Consider the following 20761-nt stretch of genomic DNA (forward strand, 5'->3'; position numbering starts at 1 on the left):
ACAGAAAAATATTCTTTTAATCTGTTATTCTTTTATTCTTTTTCGAATTCCTGGAACTAATATTCATATGCAGTATGGTGGAAAAGGGATGTGTGTTGAATCATAGGAAACATCCCATGGGGTCAATATTTTCAAGAATTACAGCAAATCCCAAGGAGTGCTAAGCCATAGGTTCAGTGGCTTCAAGTATGACCCCTTTATAATAACTGTGGTATGATGGACAGAAATTCGTGCTTAATTGAGTTCAGCTACAGATCGTAAAAAATCATAACGCTGTTCCAGATACGTCCGTGGTAGTGTATCGTCCCCTTTCCGTCTGAGCCAGTTCGTATAGAACCTGGTACGAGATGGTCGATTATGTGAAAAGTATTTCTTCTGTTACAAATGTCACCCAAGCTATGCACTAATGGCCTTATTCACAATAAAATGACACAGCACGGTGCAGCAAAGCGATTTTGCCTTGCTGCATCATTTTAAAAGCATAGGAATGTGTTGTATTAACAGTAATGCAATGCACCCCACTGCTTTCCCCTGCGCTGGCGCACAATTGGCTGACGTGTGCTAGCACATGCACACTTTTATCATGCTGTAAGAGTGCCTGCTTTGTGAGGATGATTGCTTTTGTGCAGCAAGGGATACTTTCCTGCCAAAAAACAATCATTGATATCATTTTCCTCTTTCTGTGAGTGCTGCAGAATACAGCACACATAGCAAAAGGAAAGAACAAGGAGAAATAAAAGTAGTTTGCCTCGTTGTGCTACTACAACACCTCTTCTGAGGAGGTGGGGAATTCTGATGCATTCCCGGGTTTACAACACTTTGTAAATCTGGGAATTTGTCAGGTTCCATGGATGTTGCTTGGAAACACCCACAGCAACCCCCATGTTGCCACCCTAGGGACCCTTTACCAAGATAATGCAAGAGAAATTGCAAGCTGTGTGTCTTGGTGATGGGAAAACTGAAGATTCAACATGGCACCAGGCATTGCATGAGGTATATGTAGCTCACCCCTACTGCCGGCCCTGCAGCCCTATGGTAGGGTGCACTAAATCCCATGTGCAGGTATAATAGCATGAGGAGTTATGACCCAGCAATATCTTAGCCTATTCTTGGATATTGTAAGTGCACAATGAAGCCATAGAGAGTACATGGACTGGACACTAGTCATTAAGAGTTCCCCAACCCCATGATGGCTTCACTGTTCCCCAAGATGCTTTGTACCAAACAACTTGTCTTGATAAATCCTCACTAGTGCAAGTGTTGGATTTATTATTAAAGACACACATGAGACACTTTAGAGGGTACCCTGAACACCTACTAAAATGTATGTGGTCTCTGACTAGTCTTTGCCAGCCTACCACCACCAGACATGTTTCTGGCCTTATGGGGTGAGAATCGTTGTTCTCAGAGACCAAGAACAATGCCTGCTTTGGGCAGGTGTGCCTCTCACCTCCTCTTGGCAGGAATAGCATTCTGAGGTAGAAAGCTTCAAAGGCGATGCCGTCTGTGAAATGCAACCTGATCATCTCAAGATAGTGGAAGTTGCCAATAACCCTGTCCAAACCCCACTTTTGGTTGGAGAATAGGTGGGAAAATTAATTGGAAGGTGTTGCTAAATTCAGCCAGAACTATCCCTAAGGTAGGACAGGAGATGTCGACTCCACTTTTTCAATTCCTCCATCTTGGGATGTAATTAGTCTATTAAAGTCAGGGTTGTGCCCACTCCCCAAAGGAAGTGTCACATAGAGGGCATAGCCACCCTAAAGATGGGTAACCCATTGGCTGCTACCTGCCCCCAAACACCCCTAAATTCAGTATTTAGATGGCACCCCTGGACCCTAAACTTTAGATTTTATGGACCGAAGATGAAAACAGATCAAGACGAGCTGATGATCTGAGAACAGAGGATCTGCTGTCAAATTTCGGCATGAAACCCTGCATACTGCCGTAAGGCCTCAACCATTGTGGTTTGCTGTCCTGTCCTGCTGTTGTGAGGCCTCCAAGAACCCCAAAGCAGCTCCAGCCCTTCAGCAAATTGCCAAAGAATTCCCTTGGAAGAAAGGGGCTACTCCCCTGCAGATGCAGTGCAGGCACCGAAACCGCAGAGTCCAGTTTCCTAACTTGCTGCTCCCTGTCGACTCTGATGAAGCAACCAAGCAAGAAGAGCTACACCAGCACCAGAGGGTCAAATCTATCTCCCCACCAAGTGAGAAGACAAAAGGTCCTTTCTGGAGTCATGACATAGCAATACCTGAGCTACTGCACCCCCTGCAACCGACACAGAGTCGAAGAGTCCAATCTGGACTCCAGCTGTCCAGGAAGTAGACACCTTTTGAGGGATGTCAAGACTCCTGAGACCTACTCTGTGAGAATGTGTAAGCTGCTCCTTCATTTGGAGTGCTCCAGACCAAGCTATAAATCCCATTGTACAGCCTGTTCTGAGGTGGATCCATTCTCTGTAGTACGTCTGCTACCAATGTTCCCGGCACCCTGCTCTGGGTTCTAACTGAAGACGCTCCCAAAATCTGCTGGGGGAACTTTATACCAGGCCTTACTACGTAGCTAAATTCAGAAAGTGACTGTATAATTGTATATTGATTTTTGCTATTTTCCCAATGGATTTCTATGGTGCATAATTGTGCACAACTGTGATTTATTTTACCAGGAGTAAACATTCTTATCTTAAAAAGTACTTGCTTTTGAACAAAGTTCTTGGTTTTAAAACTTATATACAAGTCTGTGTTATTTTTGCAAATTGATATCGGATTTATTCTTGACTGTGTGTCTCATTTATTGCCTCTGTGAGTACAATAAATGCTTATCATTGCCCTTTAATAAGCCTAACTACTCGACCACACTGCCACAAATAGAGCGTTAGCATTACCTACTTTTGCCGATTGGGGACCCACTTGATTCTTTACACAGTGTAGTTTGTTTTAGTACCTGATAAAGAGAGCCAGAGTCTTAAATTTTACAACTGAAATCCAGTCTCAAAACAATAACATTGTACTGACTACACAAAAATAGTAGTAAGTCATTCAGAAGCAGGAAGAAGTCACCAAGGGGCCTCTTCCCCTTTGTGAATATTGAAAAATCCATTTTTAGGAGTAGGCAATGGTCCAATAGACCACTCCTAGTGTTGAAAATTGTTACAGAAACTTTTTTCCCTCAGGAAAACGGGCTGAATTTAAAAAACAATGAGTGCCTTACTTAAAAGCTACCATAGACATGATGGTCTCATAATTCCAGCAGTCTACCATCCCTGTGATGTCTGCGAATAATAGAGGTTCGCAATTTGTGAGCTACTTCATTATTAGTCATGAGGTCGGTCGAATGGCGACCCACTACGATTCAGTATTTTGCTAACTGACCTATTACTATATAGGTCTGTTTGCAAAATACCACGCAGATTACAAAAATGCTAGTCGCAAATTGAGGAAGTGCCTCATACAGCCGTCCCAATAGCATCAGAATCGGAACCGGGCAGAAGTGACTTTTTAACATGAGATTTTCTTTACAGCATGAGTCAAATGTTAGAAACTATCAGTTTTTTCTGGTCATATTTCTAGTATATCGTAGCAGTGGTATGGGATTTTGAGAAAGACCATCCTCACTTGCACATTCTGTAATTTGCCCTGTCAGCTCAGGCAAACAAAGACAAAACCCACAAGATAAAAAACTAGAGATGTTGAAGTACTTTAATAATTTGTTATTATTTACAAGGGCAGCTGCTCTGCTAAGGCTGAGGAGCATTGCAAAAATAAAAAGATAATAACACCTTGTTATTATCATTTGATTTTTCAGTACTCCTCTGTAGGGGACAGCCCACAGAGCACAGTGAGGAATGGCTTGCACACTCTAAGTGCTCATGACGGTTTAGCTGGCACTCTTGGGCCGGCCAAACCGTCATGCGCACTTTAAATGCTCTCCACTGGGCTGTATTGCACAGCCTGGGTGGAGAACATGCCCAGACTCCCAGGCCCCATCTGAGCGCCCAACCACGTTGCTCACACCAATCACAACGCTACTATTAGCAACGTTGTGATTGGCTAGGTGAGTCTGGAGGTCTGGGTGCTTCCTGTTCCTGCTTCCGGCTCCCGGAGTCCTGGAAGCGTGTGAAGAGGTCTGAGAGGCAGCGACTGGCAGGCAGGTAAGTGATTTAAAAAATATATATTTTCATTCCCTTCCTTCTCTCCCCATCCCTCCCTCCACGACCTGCTCCCCACGACCTATCCTCCCACCGCTGTTAAGTAGCAGCCATCACTGTTAATTTCCACAGGAGGAATCTCACTGGTGAGCATTTCTTTTTTCCGTATCTATGTGCATGAAGCACTTCAGTTACCAGTTTAATTTCATGTAGAATAAGAATATTCCTGCAACAGCATATGCTCAGTTAATTGACTAAACTCCGACCTCTTGGTCCCTTCTCTCTTACTTTCTTTGTTCCGAAATATTAGAGGGAAGTGTGCGGCAGACCTTTAGGAGTTAATTTAGTTGTTATTCATATTAAGTGGATCTTTCTGATGCTTTCTTAACCTAGTATGTTATTGCACTTTGCCTGACCTTTCTTACTCGTCCAAATAATAGTAAGTACACTTTCTCTCTTTTCAGACTGCACGGGACCTGATGGAGAGCCCAAACTGGTGAGTAACCTCATTTAAATAGTACGAGATGGACGAATGCGCTGGAAGGTGTTATTTTATTTCTAAACATTACCCATTAGAATGCTATTTATTTTTTAAAAAAATTAAAAAAGGTATTTTTAAATGAACTTTCAATAAACTGTGCTGACGGTAAGATGTGTTTTCTACTATTTTTCCAAATAAAAAGACATTTCTGTCCATGTCAGACTCGCAGTCTCACTTTTCATGAAAGTGTTAATGACACCAAATATGACATCGCCATCTTTTTGCAAATATAAATCATTTTAATGTCATTCATGTGAAAAATTCCCATTGTGAAAATATTGGTGCAAACCCTCCTTCATATATTTTTGTTCTTCCTAATTGAATGGACCAAACATATGTTGATCCAATTCTTTTTGCGTAATATTACAGACCATCTTGCAAACATTTTTGCACATGAGAAAAGGAGGACAAAAAAAAACATTACAAAACAATAAATGTACAATATTTTGCTAATGAATAAATGTTCTCTTTTAGCATAGATAAACCCTAGTAATCAAATATTTCTTGGTAAAAATAATGCAAACTGCTTATGATCCATTGGTGCTGCATGTATCATGAAAAATAGGTTCATCTAATTTTAACTCAAACATAGTGCCTTTGTTCATCGTTTAGAGGTGAAGAACAGTGTACTTTAAATGTGCTTTTTGATTAAACTAAGCAAAGTATAGAAAATGTAGGTTGTACCATTTAGCCCTTGTGCAAAAATATTTGTATATTAAATGCAGAGTAAAACATTGTGGTCCCCACTCAAAAAAAAAAAACCTTAAAATTATGGGCAGAGATTGATTTCTGTGCCTAGGCGTACTTTTATTTCTTTTTCAAAGAGATTCCGATTACTTACCAGAACGAAGTCGAAGTGGAAGCGATATTGGTTGGTGTTGGCCTCACAGGACTCGCTTTACCCTCCTCCAGGCTCTTGCACTTCAACCAGTTTGCCCTCTTTTAATTCTGTCCCCTTCTCGCAGTGGGTAGCCTTCTGCTTGACCATTTATTTTCTAGTTTAAGGGCTGAGGTTGTAGACCAAAGGTCGTCCTCACCACCAAGCTGCAGCTATATTGTTGTCTTTCTGACCTTCCATTTTGTAAAATTTGTACTAGACATTGGGGGAAGTTTCAGCATCGGGATCTCCTTGGACAGTGGTTTCTAGTTGCTTAACTTGTAAAACAAATATTTGCCACGGCTTTTGTTAGAATGCAACTACAGCTTGCACCACACATTGCCCCTGCCATGCTGCCAATTATAGTACCAACCCAACTACTATCCATCACACTCCTACAAGTGTAACAGGACTATTATACAGCTCTAAAGCTATAAGAATGGTTTGGATTCCAGGCAGTAGTAATTTTGTAATGGATATTGAAATAATAATTAAGTGTTGTTGTGGTCATCTTGCCAGACAGCATCACTTTGCAGCAGACTGTCACAAGCGCCAGTGTTGACAATTAAGTGCCTGCCGGTGTCAAACACCAGAAACCACCAGCTCAAATTAAGCACTACATTTAGTCCTTAAGCTTCTCTGGGATGACTATAGCTTGGATCTCTTTGGCTTGGACCCAAATGCCCAATATTCAGGCTCCTCCTAATCCCCAATTGGACTTACCCGTGCCTGGACCTTCTTTCAGGCAAGGCTCTTTCAGAATCCACTCCAGTGCTTCATTTTCTGATGCTTCTGCCTTTGCCACTTTTGGCTCTTGTTGCTTCTTTTTTACTCACCTGACCTTTTCTCAACCTTCTCACAAGTGGCTTGGCCATACACTCCTTACCTGTTACCGTGATCATCTGCATCCCTTCAACTTCCGGTCCCCTCCAGCTATGCTCCCCACCCCTCCTAAGACTTACTCAATGACAGCTGCAGTATGGCCCAGCCATTAAACAGGTTTCTCCATGCCCCCCAGGACTTTTCTGCGCCTGAACACCCATCCAGAAAAGGCCCTTTCAGATCGCACTCCAGTGTGTTCAGAGGTACTCCACTTGCTCCTTCTGGTCTGTGACTCTCTCTTCATCTTTTTCCCTCCCTCTTTTAAAGTTTGAATTGCCTTTGCCACTATTATTCTGAATTTGTTTCTGCTGCTGCTCTACTGCTCAATATCTGCTCACTTCATATTTATTTTACTTTTTGCTACTATTATTACTAACTTGTTGCTTCTCTGCTCTACTTTAGTCTCACGTTTGCTCTCTCACTCATCTCCCACACTCTTGATGAGTTTTGGATTTCTGTATGCCTCTTGGCTGTTTTCTGCTTGCTTCCCGCCTTAGAACTTTCACTCTTTTCAAATTTCTTTACTTTTTGCATCTTTCCCTTTTCCTAATTTCTCTCATTTCATCACAATTAAGGTTTGTTGCTCCCTCTTTGCACTCTCTCCTTCCTGGCCTTTTCCTGCCTCCTTGCATGCTCTTTGCCTTTTCCCCTCACTCTCCTGTATCCCACCTCCCATGCCTCTTCCAGCCCTCTCTCTCTCTCTTTTTATTTCTCTCTCTCTCTCTTAAGATTTGTTTTTGCCTTTGCCACTACTGTTTTAAACTTCTTTTGCCATTGTGCTGCTGTTCTATCTTTGCTCACCTCCATTTTATTTTGCCTTTTGCCACTTTTGTTACTGACTTTTTTCTGCCTCTGCTTCCCTAATATCTCTGCTACATTCTCTCCCTCACTCTCTTGCGCAGCTCCAATGATCCCCCAGTTTTAGCTTTCTCTATGCCACTCTGCTCTTTCCTTCTTGCTACTCTTCTACCACTTTTGCTTTTCTCTGATTTCTTTACTTTTTTCCTGACTTATGTCCTTTTGTTACTTTTTTCTCTTGTTGCTCCGTCTTTGCTCTAAACTCCTACTTAATTTTTGCTTCCCTTTCCTTCTCTGGCTTCCCCTTGCGATTCTTACCTGTTTCCCAATCTTCCACTTTCCTAAGTCTGGCCTCCTGTGGCCTTCCTTGACATGTCCACCGCCCCTTGTGCTCCTACTCCAGGACCTAAATAAAAGCAGCCATGTGCATGCAAAAGGCAAGCCTGTCTGCAGCCATCTGTGCCCAGCAGCTGGAACTGTGGTCCTCCCCCCACTAACCACCACCATGCCTTGTCACTTTTGTGCTCTCATACCCGGCTGCCACCCAATTCAGTGTTGCCACACAGCACCACACAACACTTGCTTCTCCTTCAAGTTCTCATGAACTCTCATACTCTCACTGCTCACAACTGCTGTTCAAAGAGACCTATTCCCATGGACAGAATGGCCTGCTCCGACAGAACACAACACTCTACACTATTATACACACACCAGACACGGTCCACTCAACACTCTCATGCATTCTTGTCAAACACTCACTCACCAAACAAACCACAGAAATCTGGGACCTGCTGCGAGACCAAATACTGGACCTACTTTTCCTCATGGAGTCCTGGCTGCACCCCATATTGGCGTCTGATATCACTGTAGCCATTCCTCCTAGCTACAGGATCGACAGGGAATACAGACAGCACAAGCCAGGAGGATGAATCACCATCGTTTTAAATTATGCCATCCGCTGTACTACTTCTAGAGGCAAATCCCACAGCAAAATGGAGCAAACGTCACTTCTCAGCCAATATCACCCTGGGGGGCATCATCATCTAGAGATAACCAAGACTATGCACTGACTTCTCCAACCCCCATCACGGACTCCTTTATACTAGACCCCAGTGCCTTCTTCATGCTTGGAGACCTGAACGTCCACCTTAAAAACAGTGCCAACCCAAACTCAAGAGCAATACTCAAAGGCCTTGAGAACCTAGGCCTCACTCAATGCATGAAAAGACCCACACATCATTTGGACACCTCCTGGACCCGATCTTCACCTCTACAACTTATTGGTGAAAAAGTCCACACACAATCAGTTAGAAAGACCTCATCCTCATCATGTAAAGCATTCCTATCCTGCACAACCTCAGATCTGCCATCACGAGACCAGCCCCAGAGAACAACATTCACTAACACAGTAACAATCTACTCAAATCCATCAACATTTTCAGCACCTGGATCACAACCTGTTCTGAGATCCTGGCCCCCCTCAAGGCCAGCAAAGCCAACAGATCCAGACCACAAATGAGTTGGTACACAAGGGAACTCAAAATGAAAAAAACACCACTGCAAACAACTGGAGTGCAGATAAAGATTGAGTCTAGACCTCACAGACAGAAACGCCTTCAAATCCGCCCTGAGACGCTACCACCAACAGATCTGAACCACTAAAGGCATGCACTTCAAGACCACATTGACACCAACACAAAGAGCAGCAATGAGATCTTTGCCACCATCAAATATTTCACCATACCAGCCGACACCTCCCAACAGCATCACCCCCTCATAGAACCTCTGCAATAACCTCTCATTTCTCTTCACAGCGAAATAAGCTTCATATACAGAAAATTCGAACTTCAACTTGACCGACAATCCTTGAAACTCAACTCCCCATCTCATCCAAGGATTCAAACTTGACCACTTGGTCCACCTGTATAAGTGGAAACATGCTACAATCCTCTGTCCGTGCAGAAACCCACAGGGGTGCACTGATGCTCAGTAACTACAGATTGATCTCCCTGCTCCCATACTAAGTCAAAGTCCAGAGAAACTCATCAACAAATGCCTCACCAAAAGATCACAGTCACCACCAAGTCCCTGACATAACGCTGTCTAGCTTCTGATTAAACCACAGCACACAAAGATCCCTTAGTGCTGCCATAGGTGACATCCACATGATCCTAGACAGAGGAGTCATGGCATCTCTCATCCTCCTGGATCTTTCCCTGCATTTGTCACTATATCCCACCCCATTCTTATCTGCCCACTGCACAAGACTGGAATCCAAGGACCTGCTCTCCATTGGATCTTCTCCTTCCTGACTGACAGGACAAAGATGTCCTCTTTTTTGCAGATGACACTCAACTCACACTCTCCCAATGGGAGAAGACTCCTAACACCCGGAGCAAGTTCAGGGCTTGCATGACTTAAGTCACCAATTAAATGACCAAACATCCAGAAACCTCCACTCAGCCAGACTCTTCCTTGTATGCATCCCTCTCATACGCAGAACCAGCTCTGGCAATAGGACTTTCTTCTACATTGCTCCTAAAACGTGGCATAACCTGACATGCCAGAGCCTTCTCCTCAATTCTTGAGATCCCCAAAAGGATGAAGACCTGGCTTTGTGCTGAATCCTTCATCTTTGCTCCTGCTGTGGCTAGTGTCACTCCTGCTAAAAACCAGGTTACTCTTAACAAGAGCCTTTCATCCTCGATTTTTGGAAGCTTGGAACAACTTGAGTGGTGTCAAGCACTTTTTAGTTCAGCTCTTTTATTGTCTGCCTCTGCCTCATCCTATGGTCCATCGTGTGCCACTTCCTGTGGCTCTAATTTTGAAACACTTGTTGTTCATCCATTCATTCTCTTGTCTTCTGTGGATTCGAGGTTCTTCAATCTGAAGATGACTTCCCTAGTGGTGATCACATTTGCTTGCTAGATTTACAAGCTTGATACTCTGTTGTGCGTAACACCTTTAGGTCCTTTATGATTTAGTGGTCCTTTGCCCTAAACCGGGGTTTTGACAAAACATTGCCTGCATATTTCATGGGGTTCGGGAGGTGATTTGGCTTCCTTTTTTCCTAAAGCTGGTCTTCCCTTACCGTTATCCAGTGATATTGGCATCAAAGTTTCAAGGCGGATGAGTTTGCTTCTGGTGATGGAGTCAGCTGATCTTTTCTATGTTGATATTTTTTAGCCTTCACATTAATGTCACTTGGTATTCGCAGTAATTATTCTTTGTTCGCTTTCCTAGTGAATCTCTGAAGTATTGGGAGGAGCTTTGTTATTTCTCCATAGAAATGACTGGGAAGATGTTGAGGGTCATAGATGAAATGCCTTAATTATTTGCAGGTAATCATCATTACTTCTATTGCTCCAGGTGCTACTTGTCCTGATTTCATTCACCATGTCATTCCACCCTTTCCTTGACTGGTCCAGACTTCAGTTGCTCTCATTAAAAATGGCTCAGGAAATGGACTGTTATTTTCCCACCACACCGGTTAGTGGTCAAGGGAAATCTGGCTTAGTACAAATCGGACCCTGAGGATCCACTAAGGAACGAGGAATTGCCAAGGATTCAGACATTTCGGGCCAGGCTCACATAGTAACTCCTCATTTTGTTCAAGACGTTCACCAGAGATTTCAGCTTCTTTTATAAGTCTTAATCTCCAGGTAAAGGTAAACAGATGTATGGTGTGCCAGTGTCCTATTGGGAGAATTGGTAACTGTTGTTACCTGCCGTAGTGGAACTTACTGGCCACTCATAATGAGGGTCAGATTGACTTCAATATGTCAGGAGAAAAAGAATGCTAGTTATGGAGCCCCGTGGGGCGGTGGAGATTGTATTTCAGCACACTTATGAGGTTTTCCATCTTAACCTGAAATTCACCTCAGGAGTATTTAGCAGGACGAGTATGAGTATCACTGCGCATAATGAAAAGTACTGATAAGGAACCAGGGCACTATGGAGTGATATTTTGTTCAGGGTCAGTCTCCACTTTTAGATCTCAGACACTGCAAAGGTCAAAGGTGCTGAGTGACTCCGTAGAGACATGATCGAATTGAGATATTTTCAACCAGATATGACCATTTGCATGACCGTTATGCATCAGGTGTTACTTCCCAGACTGTTTGGCCATACCATATCGAGAAACGTCTTTGGTCAAAGTCATTCCAACACTGGTTCAAGCTCTGTCTCAAACAATGTTGTGCCTCAGAATGTTCTATGTATAGCAAGAATGTGTTCTCGGATATGAAAGCATGTGTAAGTTATTTACTACAGTACACTTAAGTAGTCTTTGGTTCTTCTCTTCCCTTCATTCATATGAGGAGCCAACGACTACCTCGGCGCTATTTTATGGCTGTCTGTGACTTAGTCGAAAACACAAATTCGCCATATACTCACCGAATGTTGACCTTTTTGGTCGAAACTTTCCCCTTGAAAATGTCAAAAAGAAAGGTATTTCACCAAAGTATTTACTTAGATTTGTTGAATTACAACGTTTGTGGCAGAGATCCAGAGATCATTTATGTGTTCTTAATGTTATGCCCGTCTTTCATCACCAGTAATATATTTATTTCCTTCCTATCTTTTCGTTTGTTTGTTTTGCATGTTGAAGTGTCCCTTTGTTACATCCTTCTGATCCCCTCTTACACATTGGTTACCCCTCCGTTCCTGCTTTTCTTGCATTTTTAACTCATATTTCCTATTCCTATTTAAACTGTTCCGCCCAGTTACTCCACTGCCTTTCCCCCTGTGTCCTATTATTCTCGCCCTTTCCACCTTCATGTTTCTTCCATACTCTAATCACAGTGAAACTATAGGGCATATTAACAAGGGTTTTTATCTCTCCTTTTTTGGCTTTAAAAGGCAAAAAAGCAAAGATAAAACTATCGCCATATTTACAAGAGGGTGCTAACATGCATAATCGCATGTTAGCCCCCTTTTTCCCGATGCCTCTCTTTGCATCTCTAATGAGATGCATAGTGGGCATCCCTGGGCATACCCCTGATGGACTACCTTGTAAAATATCGCTGATGTGCACATTGCGAAATTTACAAGGCAGCCCACAGGATTTTAGCACATCTTAGATTTCAGCCCAAACTGTGGTTTTCGCCAAAAACTAACTTCTGCTAAAATCCTGATTTACCTATGCTTAACATAGGGGGTGGATTATGCTGATACAGCCACATGGTTGTATCAGCAAGGTTATTGCCGTTTTGCATGGAACATCGCTGGAAAACCAGCGATGTTCCCTGCAAAACGGCCATTTCCCCTCTATCGCTAGATTTCTTATCACGTGTTGTGAAAAGCGTTGTTGATACAGTGCTATATCGGCGATGAAATCCAGCGATGGCATAAACATCGCTAAACTCGCTTAGCGATGTTTATCTCTAATCGTTGTTGATATGCTCCTAAACTTTTATTTCATATTCTAGACTAGCAAAGAAATCCTCGCTCTGCAATGTTTTCTTTTTTGCTACATAATTCTATTTGCAAATTATTTAAATGTAACTATTTTCTTCAAAGTGTTTTAATACTCGTACCCTCTCCGTCAACTATTCAAAATGAGTTAAGTCTGTATTGGTATTACAGGATGCTCCACTTTAATCATTTTTTATGTGAGGTAGAGCCCGGTTTCTACATGTGTAGAACCAGTAAAAAGCCATAGTAAAATAAAAGTAATTCAAGCAATACGGTCAAATATGTGTAAGTGATCATGGGAGGGAATACGCGAGTGCGGTGTTACCACATGTTTCTTCTTAGTGGAGAAGGACGTGCCCAGAATATCCCATAAATAAAACATATCATGTTTATAAAAACAGGGGTTTTGTGGAACTAAGTATACAAAGCTAATGGAGCTAATAGTAATGTTTCTACAGGGCTTTCCACACATCCAGCTCTTTTGTGAAATTTGTGCTTGTAAAATGTGCTATCAAGATGTAAATTATAAGTGGAGTCCTGCACCGCAGTTTTAATTCCGTCTGCACTGTCCAACACTGCAGTTGAGACTTCAGATTGCAGAGTACCTTCTCTGCCAGAGAGGTCACTAAATTATCAAATTTGAAAGTTGAGCAGTGCTGCAGCTGTACCTCCAAGACGTGATACTTGGAGGTACGGGATGCTATGAGATTGTTGGCAGCGCCAGACTGGCCATTTATCCCATCTGGCATTTTCCTGGTGGGCAGGAGGCTTTGGAGGCGGTTTTGAAAGTCCAGGCCAGACCCTACTGGTGTCTCTGTCACATTCTCCAGCTCCACGAGGGTGAATGCAGTGGGTATGGGGAGTATCCAACAGAGAGAGAAAGAGAGGCAGTTAGAGGTACAGAGAAAGCAATCGGAGCCGGAGAAGAAACAGGAAAGAGAGAGGTAATGTATGGATGTTGGCAGAGAGCAAGGAGAGGAGAGCCTTTACGCCAGGGCTGCTTTTGGTTCCCCAGTTTGGCCCTGGTTTGTAGTCCTGCAGCTTCACCCTGTGAGAAGGACGATGGCAACTTCATCTCTCTCCTCCATGAGACAAGACTCTGTCAGCCAGAGGGGGCCCTGTAGCATTAATAGATCTTAAGAGATAAGGTTTCCATTGTGGTTATATTTTTCCATAGAATGGATGACTGAATGAGGCCCTTTCCTCACTCTCTGTGGTAAACCTGGGATCAACAACCAGAAACAAGGGGCAGGCCCCATACCTTCCTGCAACACCACGCAAGGATGTGCCTCCGATAGTGGCCCCTATAACCGAGACAGCTCTCTCTTTGCAGCTGCCGTGCTCTCGCCATGTTGAGCCATGTGCACACTACAATGGGTGGATTTCTTGAATCGAAGCACGGACAAAGCTGAATGAAGAGGATCTATTACAATAACAAATAAAGAAAACATACTCCCTGAGCGGGATGCCAGTCTCTTGGGTGGTTTTAAAGAGTAATTTCTACTGCCATCTCCTCTTCCTGTGCTAGTCTTTGGTGCAGTATTGACAGTCTGGCTCATGCATGTTTATATGATTTCCTCTTGCAGAGTGGAGAAACCTGGCAAAGTGGTTGCAATGAGTGTTTTTGTTCCAAGAACTTCACTGTGCAGTGCACTCCTGTACTCTGTGACACCCCCATGGTAGCAGCTTGCGATAAGGAAGGATTTGAGCTGATCGTGGTTCCAGACCCGAACAACCCCTGTTGCCCCTTCGAACAATGCCGTGAGTATCTGTAGACTTCTCAGAGACAGTTCAAGGAATGATCAAAGGAGTCAATGCCCAGGGGAAACCTTCAAGGCGAAATGTTCTTTCTATCTAATGTCCCTCTCACCCTTCATCTCAACCACACTGCCTTTCTCTGCCTGCCTCTACCTCTACCACCTACTCTTCCTCTCTCTGAGCAGTATCATTCTAAGGATTGTTGGCATATGCTATCTGTTTTTATGTGACACCATTGTTGAAAGCATAAGTCAATAATAAGGCTGTTTATGCTTGAATCGTCCTAAGCCTCGTTAATCAACTATCATTCCTTTATCTCACTCCTGCTTTCTCTCTTTGTGATGTTTTTCCCAACCTTCTCTTCCTACTTCTTTACCGTTTTTGTGTGTTTTTCTTCATTTGCTCTCAATCAATGTCTAGAGAGGAACAAATCAGTCGCGGTCCCCAGAAATGAGTGCCTGTGACCCTCACTGGCAGCCACCTACTCAAATTAAGCACTGACAGGATGCCCCGAAAAACTTCTTGCCCGGGACCTTAAAAAGTCCGAAGATAACGCTGCCTTTTAGCAGAGAAAGATGAGTGTACAGAGCTAGAACTCATGCCACAACTTTCCTTTCGACTGGTTTTTACAGATGCCAATGCATCAAAGGAGTAGAAACTGTGTGTGGACTGGAAACAGCGTTTCTATGTAATGCCTGATAAAACCAGCTTAAAAATCTTTAGAGCCACATTGGTCTTCCCATGTAATTCAAGATCAAAAGACTACACAGATTTCATCCATGAGCACTTAGTACAAACAATATAATATTACCAAATCAGTTTGGTGAATTGTTGTGTGTCTGGTTTATAAAGTAGTTATAGGCAGAGCCACTTGATTTATATGTTTCCGCAGACCAAGCTTTGAACACAAAATATGGATTTAACAAGTGTCACGTAATCTACCATCTGCTCCAATTTGTTTTAATTCAATCAAATATTTGTTCCAGGTCAATCTGTTAAAATGTTACTAAAAATTGACACACGTGGTGCTGCACAGTTGCTGATAATTTGTAAAAGTAAATTGAGCACCTTTAAATGCATTTTGGTGTATTGAAGAATTAAACCTAATAACCTAATAACCTGTAATAAGGTCAAGCTTTTCCCCAAATAGTATTAATGTATGTTACAATGAAAACATAATGAAAATAAGTCCAGCCTTCCTCAGTGTCTGGTGGAGATCATTGTGTGCCATTGTAAACCGTTGCCCTTTGCATAGTCCCTGAAGAGAGCTTCAAAGCTTTCTAATTTATGCAGTGCTGGTGAAGGATTTGTGCTATGCCACACAGTGACTGGCTGCTATATTCGATGGTTCTGTTAGCATTCTGGCACCCCCTGCTGGTGGTTTCCAAAGAGGTTCCCTATGCCCTCCTGTCATAGAACCGTCCCTGCCTTTAAGTTCTGCTTGGCCTCGGCTGCTGGAATTTTCTCTCTGGCTCTCCATTCTTCCCCTTCTACCAACAGTGCTAGGACAGCAACTCGGCAAAATAAAGAGAAAATATCATGACTAAAATATAAACTGCAAGTATGCACGAAACAAGTTTCAGTGGGACCCAATGCTGCTTGTTTAAACGCGTTGTCTCCTTTACTGTGGATTTCCTATAGAAGTTTGCCAAGGTATCTAAGCCCTTGAAGAGCTGTTATCAATGAGAACTGCTGGAAGGGCTGTGATGTAAGTGGTAGCCATGTTTTTCTGAATAACCATGACGTAATGTCGGATATCTTGTTTGGAGGGTCTCAGGGCAGTCAGTAGTTACTGGGGTCCGACTGCAACAGCTGAGGTCTTTAATACCTTTCGGATCCTGGTGGTTCTGTACTCTGGACCCCCAATCGCAGAAATAAGTACATTTGGAAACTGACGAATCTCAGATTAGTGAGGTTGCGTATTCTATGGCTTACTCAGATGACGTGGTATGGGCTGCAGGCTCAGATTTCAGCAAAGCAGCAAACAACACCTGCTAGATCTCTGTCCATTTAGTGCTTTTACTTTTGAAAAGAGAAGGCGCCTTATTGCATGCAAACCCAAATGTCCAAGCACATTAACAGATATATGCAGTCTAGCCGGTCGGAACACCTATGGGAACACCCTCTAAAGAGGCTCACAAACCGCAGTGGGCATGAAGGGAGGGAAGGTCACACCGTTCAAGTACCCTCTCTACAATGAAGGCTGAACCCACTGTGCTGGAGGAATCTTTAGTGGTTTGCACATCATAACTCCCTATCACATATTAGCCATGGAATTATTGTTTCTCTTGAAAACATCTGCTATGCTGGTGTCAAATATCAAAAATGCTGGATTTGTTGGTCTCATCAATCCTTCTCTGGGTGGTCTTGCAATCAATGCACTACTGTTGCTGTTTGCAGTTCTTCTCACACTACAATCCTCAACAGCAAAATAGCAAAATGCTAATTGCCAGTGGGCTGAGCAAACAGGTGAAAACCTTTCTGGATGTAAGAATCAACAATAAGAGCATTCCCAAGGTGGCTAGACATCTCTCACCCATGGAGGAATCGTAGTTTTGGAGTGGTGTGTTGATTTGGACTCGGGTAGGTGGAACCATGCCTCTAGCACAAAAACCCTTTCAAGTTGTTTTGACTGCAGATGTAAGTGGCCAATCTCTCCTATGGTAGAATTATGTGTCCACCAGTAATTTACTGATAAAAAAACGCATAAGTCCCCCACAAGAGCTGGAGGTCAAATACTTCACTTAATAGAGCCCTGCTCTTACAAACCTATATTTCGGCGCACATATTCTCATATATATCTTGGGGCAGATGTATGTTAACTGGCGCATCCCCAGGGATGCGCCAGTTAATGTGTGCCACAGTGCGCCACAGCTACGCCACCCATGGTGCGCCGCATTTACAATGCGGCGCACCATGGTGCAAAAACGGCACAGATGCGTGACGCATCTGTGCCGGAAATGTGGCGCATTGCTGGAGTTGCGTCGCAAGCGCGACGCAGCTCCAGCAAGGCTCGGGGTGCCCCATCTTCACAATGCTGTGTCAAGACCTACGCCTGCTTCAAGCAGGCGCCGGGTTTTGACGCAGCATTGGCCTGAAAGTGACTGAGTGAAATCTCATAGATTTCACTCAGCTACTTTCAGGAGGCGTTCCTACGCAGGAACGCCCCCCCCCCACCCTGCGCAGGAATGCCTCCTTATGGCACAGGGCTTTACAACGTGACGCATCTCCTAGATTTAAATAGGGCGCATTGTTTGCGCCGCCGTTGCGTCAAATAAAGTGACGCAATTGCGGCGCAAAGAGGCGCAAGGGCATCATAAATCTGCCCCATTGTTTTTAATTTCAAGGCCTCATAGGAAGAACTTTTTCACTGAGAATTACGATGAGTGTATTTGGTAGAGGGTGGGGACCTGTGGATTTAGCCAAAAATCACATATGGTCTTAGTGGTTAAGTCGGATTTTTCCCTTAGTGAAGGTTCTTATACAATAGATTATTTTGTATTAAAATGCTTATGTTGCAGAGGCCTCTCTAGAGAGAATGACAACCATTGGAAAATTACATTAGAAAAAGAGAGAATGTATTAAGATCAAAAAAAGAAAAGGTAAAGCAGTAACTCTGCTTAATTGTCTCTTCCACGTTTCGTTTTCATGCTTCAAATATTGATATTGACATGGAGGTCTGGCTAATGTTCTCTCTTAACCGACTATAATTTACATACCTGTTGTGCAGAATGTAACCCGAACCTCTGTCGCCGCCCACCAAATAGCTGTGACCCTGGTTTCGAGTTTATTGTGGGCTTTGAAGAAGGAGATTGCTGTGCCTCCTACGGATGTGGTATGTAGTGCATGTCAACATTTTATACTATACTTTTACATTTTCTTTTGGATTTGTTCACACACTATCTTTCAGAAGCCTTAAAACTCATCCCGTGTTTGATGAAGACAATGCAAGAAGGTTCACCAAAAGATGTAGGTATCCAGTATATCCATCAGGTTCTGGTAATGTGGCTGCTTTGTGCAGCATGGTTAGGGGCAGGTTGCAATGAGGAGAGTTGTTTTGATCTAAACTAAGCCAAGTCAGTTTTGTGATTAACCAGTGGCTGGGGCTGGAGAAAGGAAAAAGTGTGACACAATGAACTGGAGAAAGAGTAAAAGTGCTCAAATGAGGTAGTCAATGGAATCAAAACAAGTTTTCAGATTCTAACACGTAAAGAAAATCCAGCCAGTTTTAGTATTCGGTCTCTGTATGTGATAACAAAAGCTGTGGCAGCATTGTTTCACCACATGAAATCGGGTTTTGGGGCAGTGGAACTCTTGAGCTTGTGTTAAGCCTCGGACCTGAATACAAGGGCTGATACTCAGGTACGCAAAAGGGGATAGGTCTTGTCAATCCTAAAAATAAAATACTGAATAATAAGTCGAATGTCTATATGCAATTTTAATCACCTGTGACCATGGTGTGCAAAGGGAACTCAGACCAGACCAGCCATCCAGACACAAACGGGCATATTTACAAGCCTCCAGTGCGCCACTTTTTCTCCTTATATAAAGGGATGCACGGCGGCACAAAAGGCTTATAAATAAATCCTAATGTTTATTTTCAGCTAACTTTCACTAGCATCAGTCGTGGTGTGCTGACTCACAAGTTACAGGACTGTAGCCTCCTGCATGGTATGGTGTAGATGCACTAGAGTTCATGGCTCCCTTTCTGGCATACTGACCAATCCGGAGTCAATGAGGCCAAGCCTAAATGAACAAGCACTTGCATAGCCAATAGGTCTCGCCTTTGGGACCTTATAAGTGGTTAGTTCCAAATCATAATGCCGTCATTGGAGCATGTTTGCTTCTGAAAGACAAAATACACAATATTCTAAAAACCCGAACTTAGGCAAATGCTGGGGCGAGATTTTGATCGATCCCTTATCACTCTTGATCTAAAACCCCGTTCTGGTTGACTGAACCTTTATTGCCTGTCATTGAGGGAAGAAAGTGCATCTCTTACCAAGTTAGTTCACCCAATAATGGACTCCGCTCCGAAGGATCACAGACAACTTCTAGCTTTCAAAGGTTTATTATATAGTCAGAATAAGCTGCAAGTACAGGCATCTCAGAATGAGATTCACAAGATACACGGGCCCAACTACATACATGTGCTCTCTGAAAACCCTCAGACGAGCAAAGAAGACTACGAGTACAAGTTCTAAGAATAATAAAGCTATCAGCATTGACACGTATTGAGATCTCTCCGTCATTTAAGTTGGAGGAAAAACACAGGTTAGGCTGTCCCTACCCTGCTCTAGATGGTATCCCTACTTAACCAGGTCTCAACCTAACAAAAGGTGTCAGCGGTGAATGACCCCCTAGGGAAGTCACCCACTCTTAGTCTCTTGGTGAAAACCTATAGTTCTCCAGTCATGACCCCTCTCTGCCTGCCCATCCGCTCTCTAAAGGGTCCTCAGGCATCTGCTCTAACTCCACCCAGGGGTGCTGTCCCTAATACAAAAACATACAACAGCATTTGGGACGCCCCTCGTGAGACGCCCCTCACGTGGTGTAGCTTCTGGCTTTTTCCACGATGAGGCCTCGTGCGTTAGAGTTGACCTTGCTTCTCAGACTCTTCTCCGGCCCGCTGATACCCCTTAAAACATTCCGGAACCCTCCTCCATGTCTGGGCCGTCTCCTGAACAAACCTCTATTCATTTCATTTATAATTGGATCCCCCCTTTCTCTTGCAGACAGACATCTGCAGCCAAGATCCCAATTCTCATAGACTTCCAACAAAGGTCTGCAACATTTCTCGGCCCAGACCAATACGTGTAAATCAATGTCTATAAACATTTCAGGCCTACAGCATTTCTCATAATGATTATAACATTCAAATCCTTCATTAATTAATAGCATGTTAATACTCTTATTCTATTATTCGGTAAACACATCTATAAATCATGGCCCATTAACGCTATTACTAAAACATTAGTGCAATCCATGTCGTGAAAGGAAACACCTTCCCCATCCCTTCCATCTCTGGCCCTGAGGCCTACCACATTCTACGTTTACCCGCATGCCATCTTACATTTTAGCAGCTACACGACATGGATTCAGGATTAATCACGTCTAATAAAATCATATAATTTCACACATTTCTGCATTAGTTCAACTTCTACTTAAATTTCTAAGTTAACTACACATTTCAGAATATAGATGCAGGTACTATCAGCACTCATGGCATTTCTCTTCATGAATTGTGCTTACTACGTGTAAGTGTGATGTACTTATACATTTAGGTCAGTTTGCGCTCTCTCAGTTCCCCCCTTTGATGACCTCTCGGGGTCATCACTAACAT

General features: G+C 43.2%; 1 protein-coding gene across 1 annotated transcript in view; it reads left to right on the forward strand.

Annotated features, from left to right (window-relative positions):
* LOC147733201 (mucin-2-like) overlaps positions 1–20761 on the forward strand; it is a 1190401-nt gene that overhangs the window by 1011714 nt on the left and 157926 nt on the right. The window contains exons 33-35 of the mRNA XM_086957735.1: positions 4612–4643; positions 14247–14421; positions 18149–18253. Of these exons, the coding sequence (XP_086813861.1) occupies positions 4612–4643; positions 14247–14421; positions 18149–18253 (312 nt within the window). The remainder of the gene's footprint in view (positions 1–4611; positions 4644–14246; positions 14422–18148; positions 18254–20761) is intronic.

This window comes from Lissotriton vulgaris, chromosome 2_1, assembly GCF_964263255.1.
Source record: "Lissotriton vulgaris chromosome 2_1, aLisVul1.2, whole genome shotgun sequence".
In the NCBI taxonomy this organism is placed as follows: Eukaryota; Metazoa; Chordata; class Amphibia; order Caudata; family Salamandridae; genus Lissotriton; species Lissotriton vulgaris.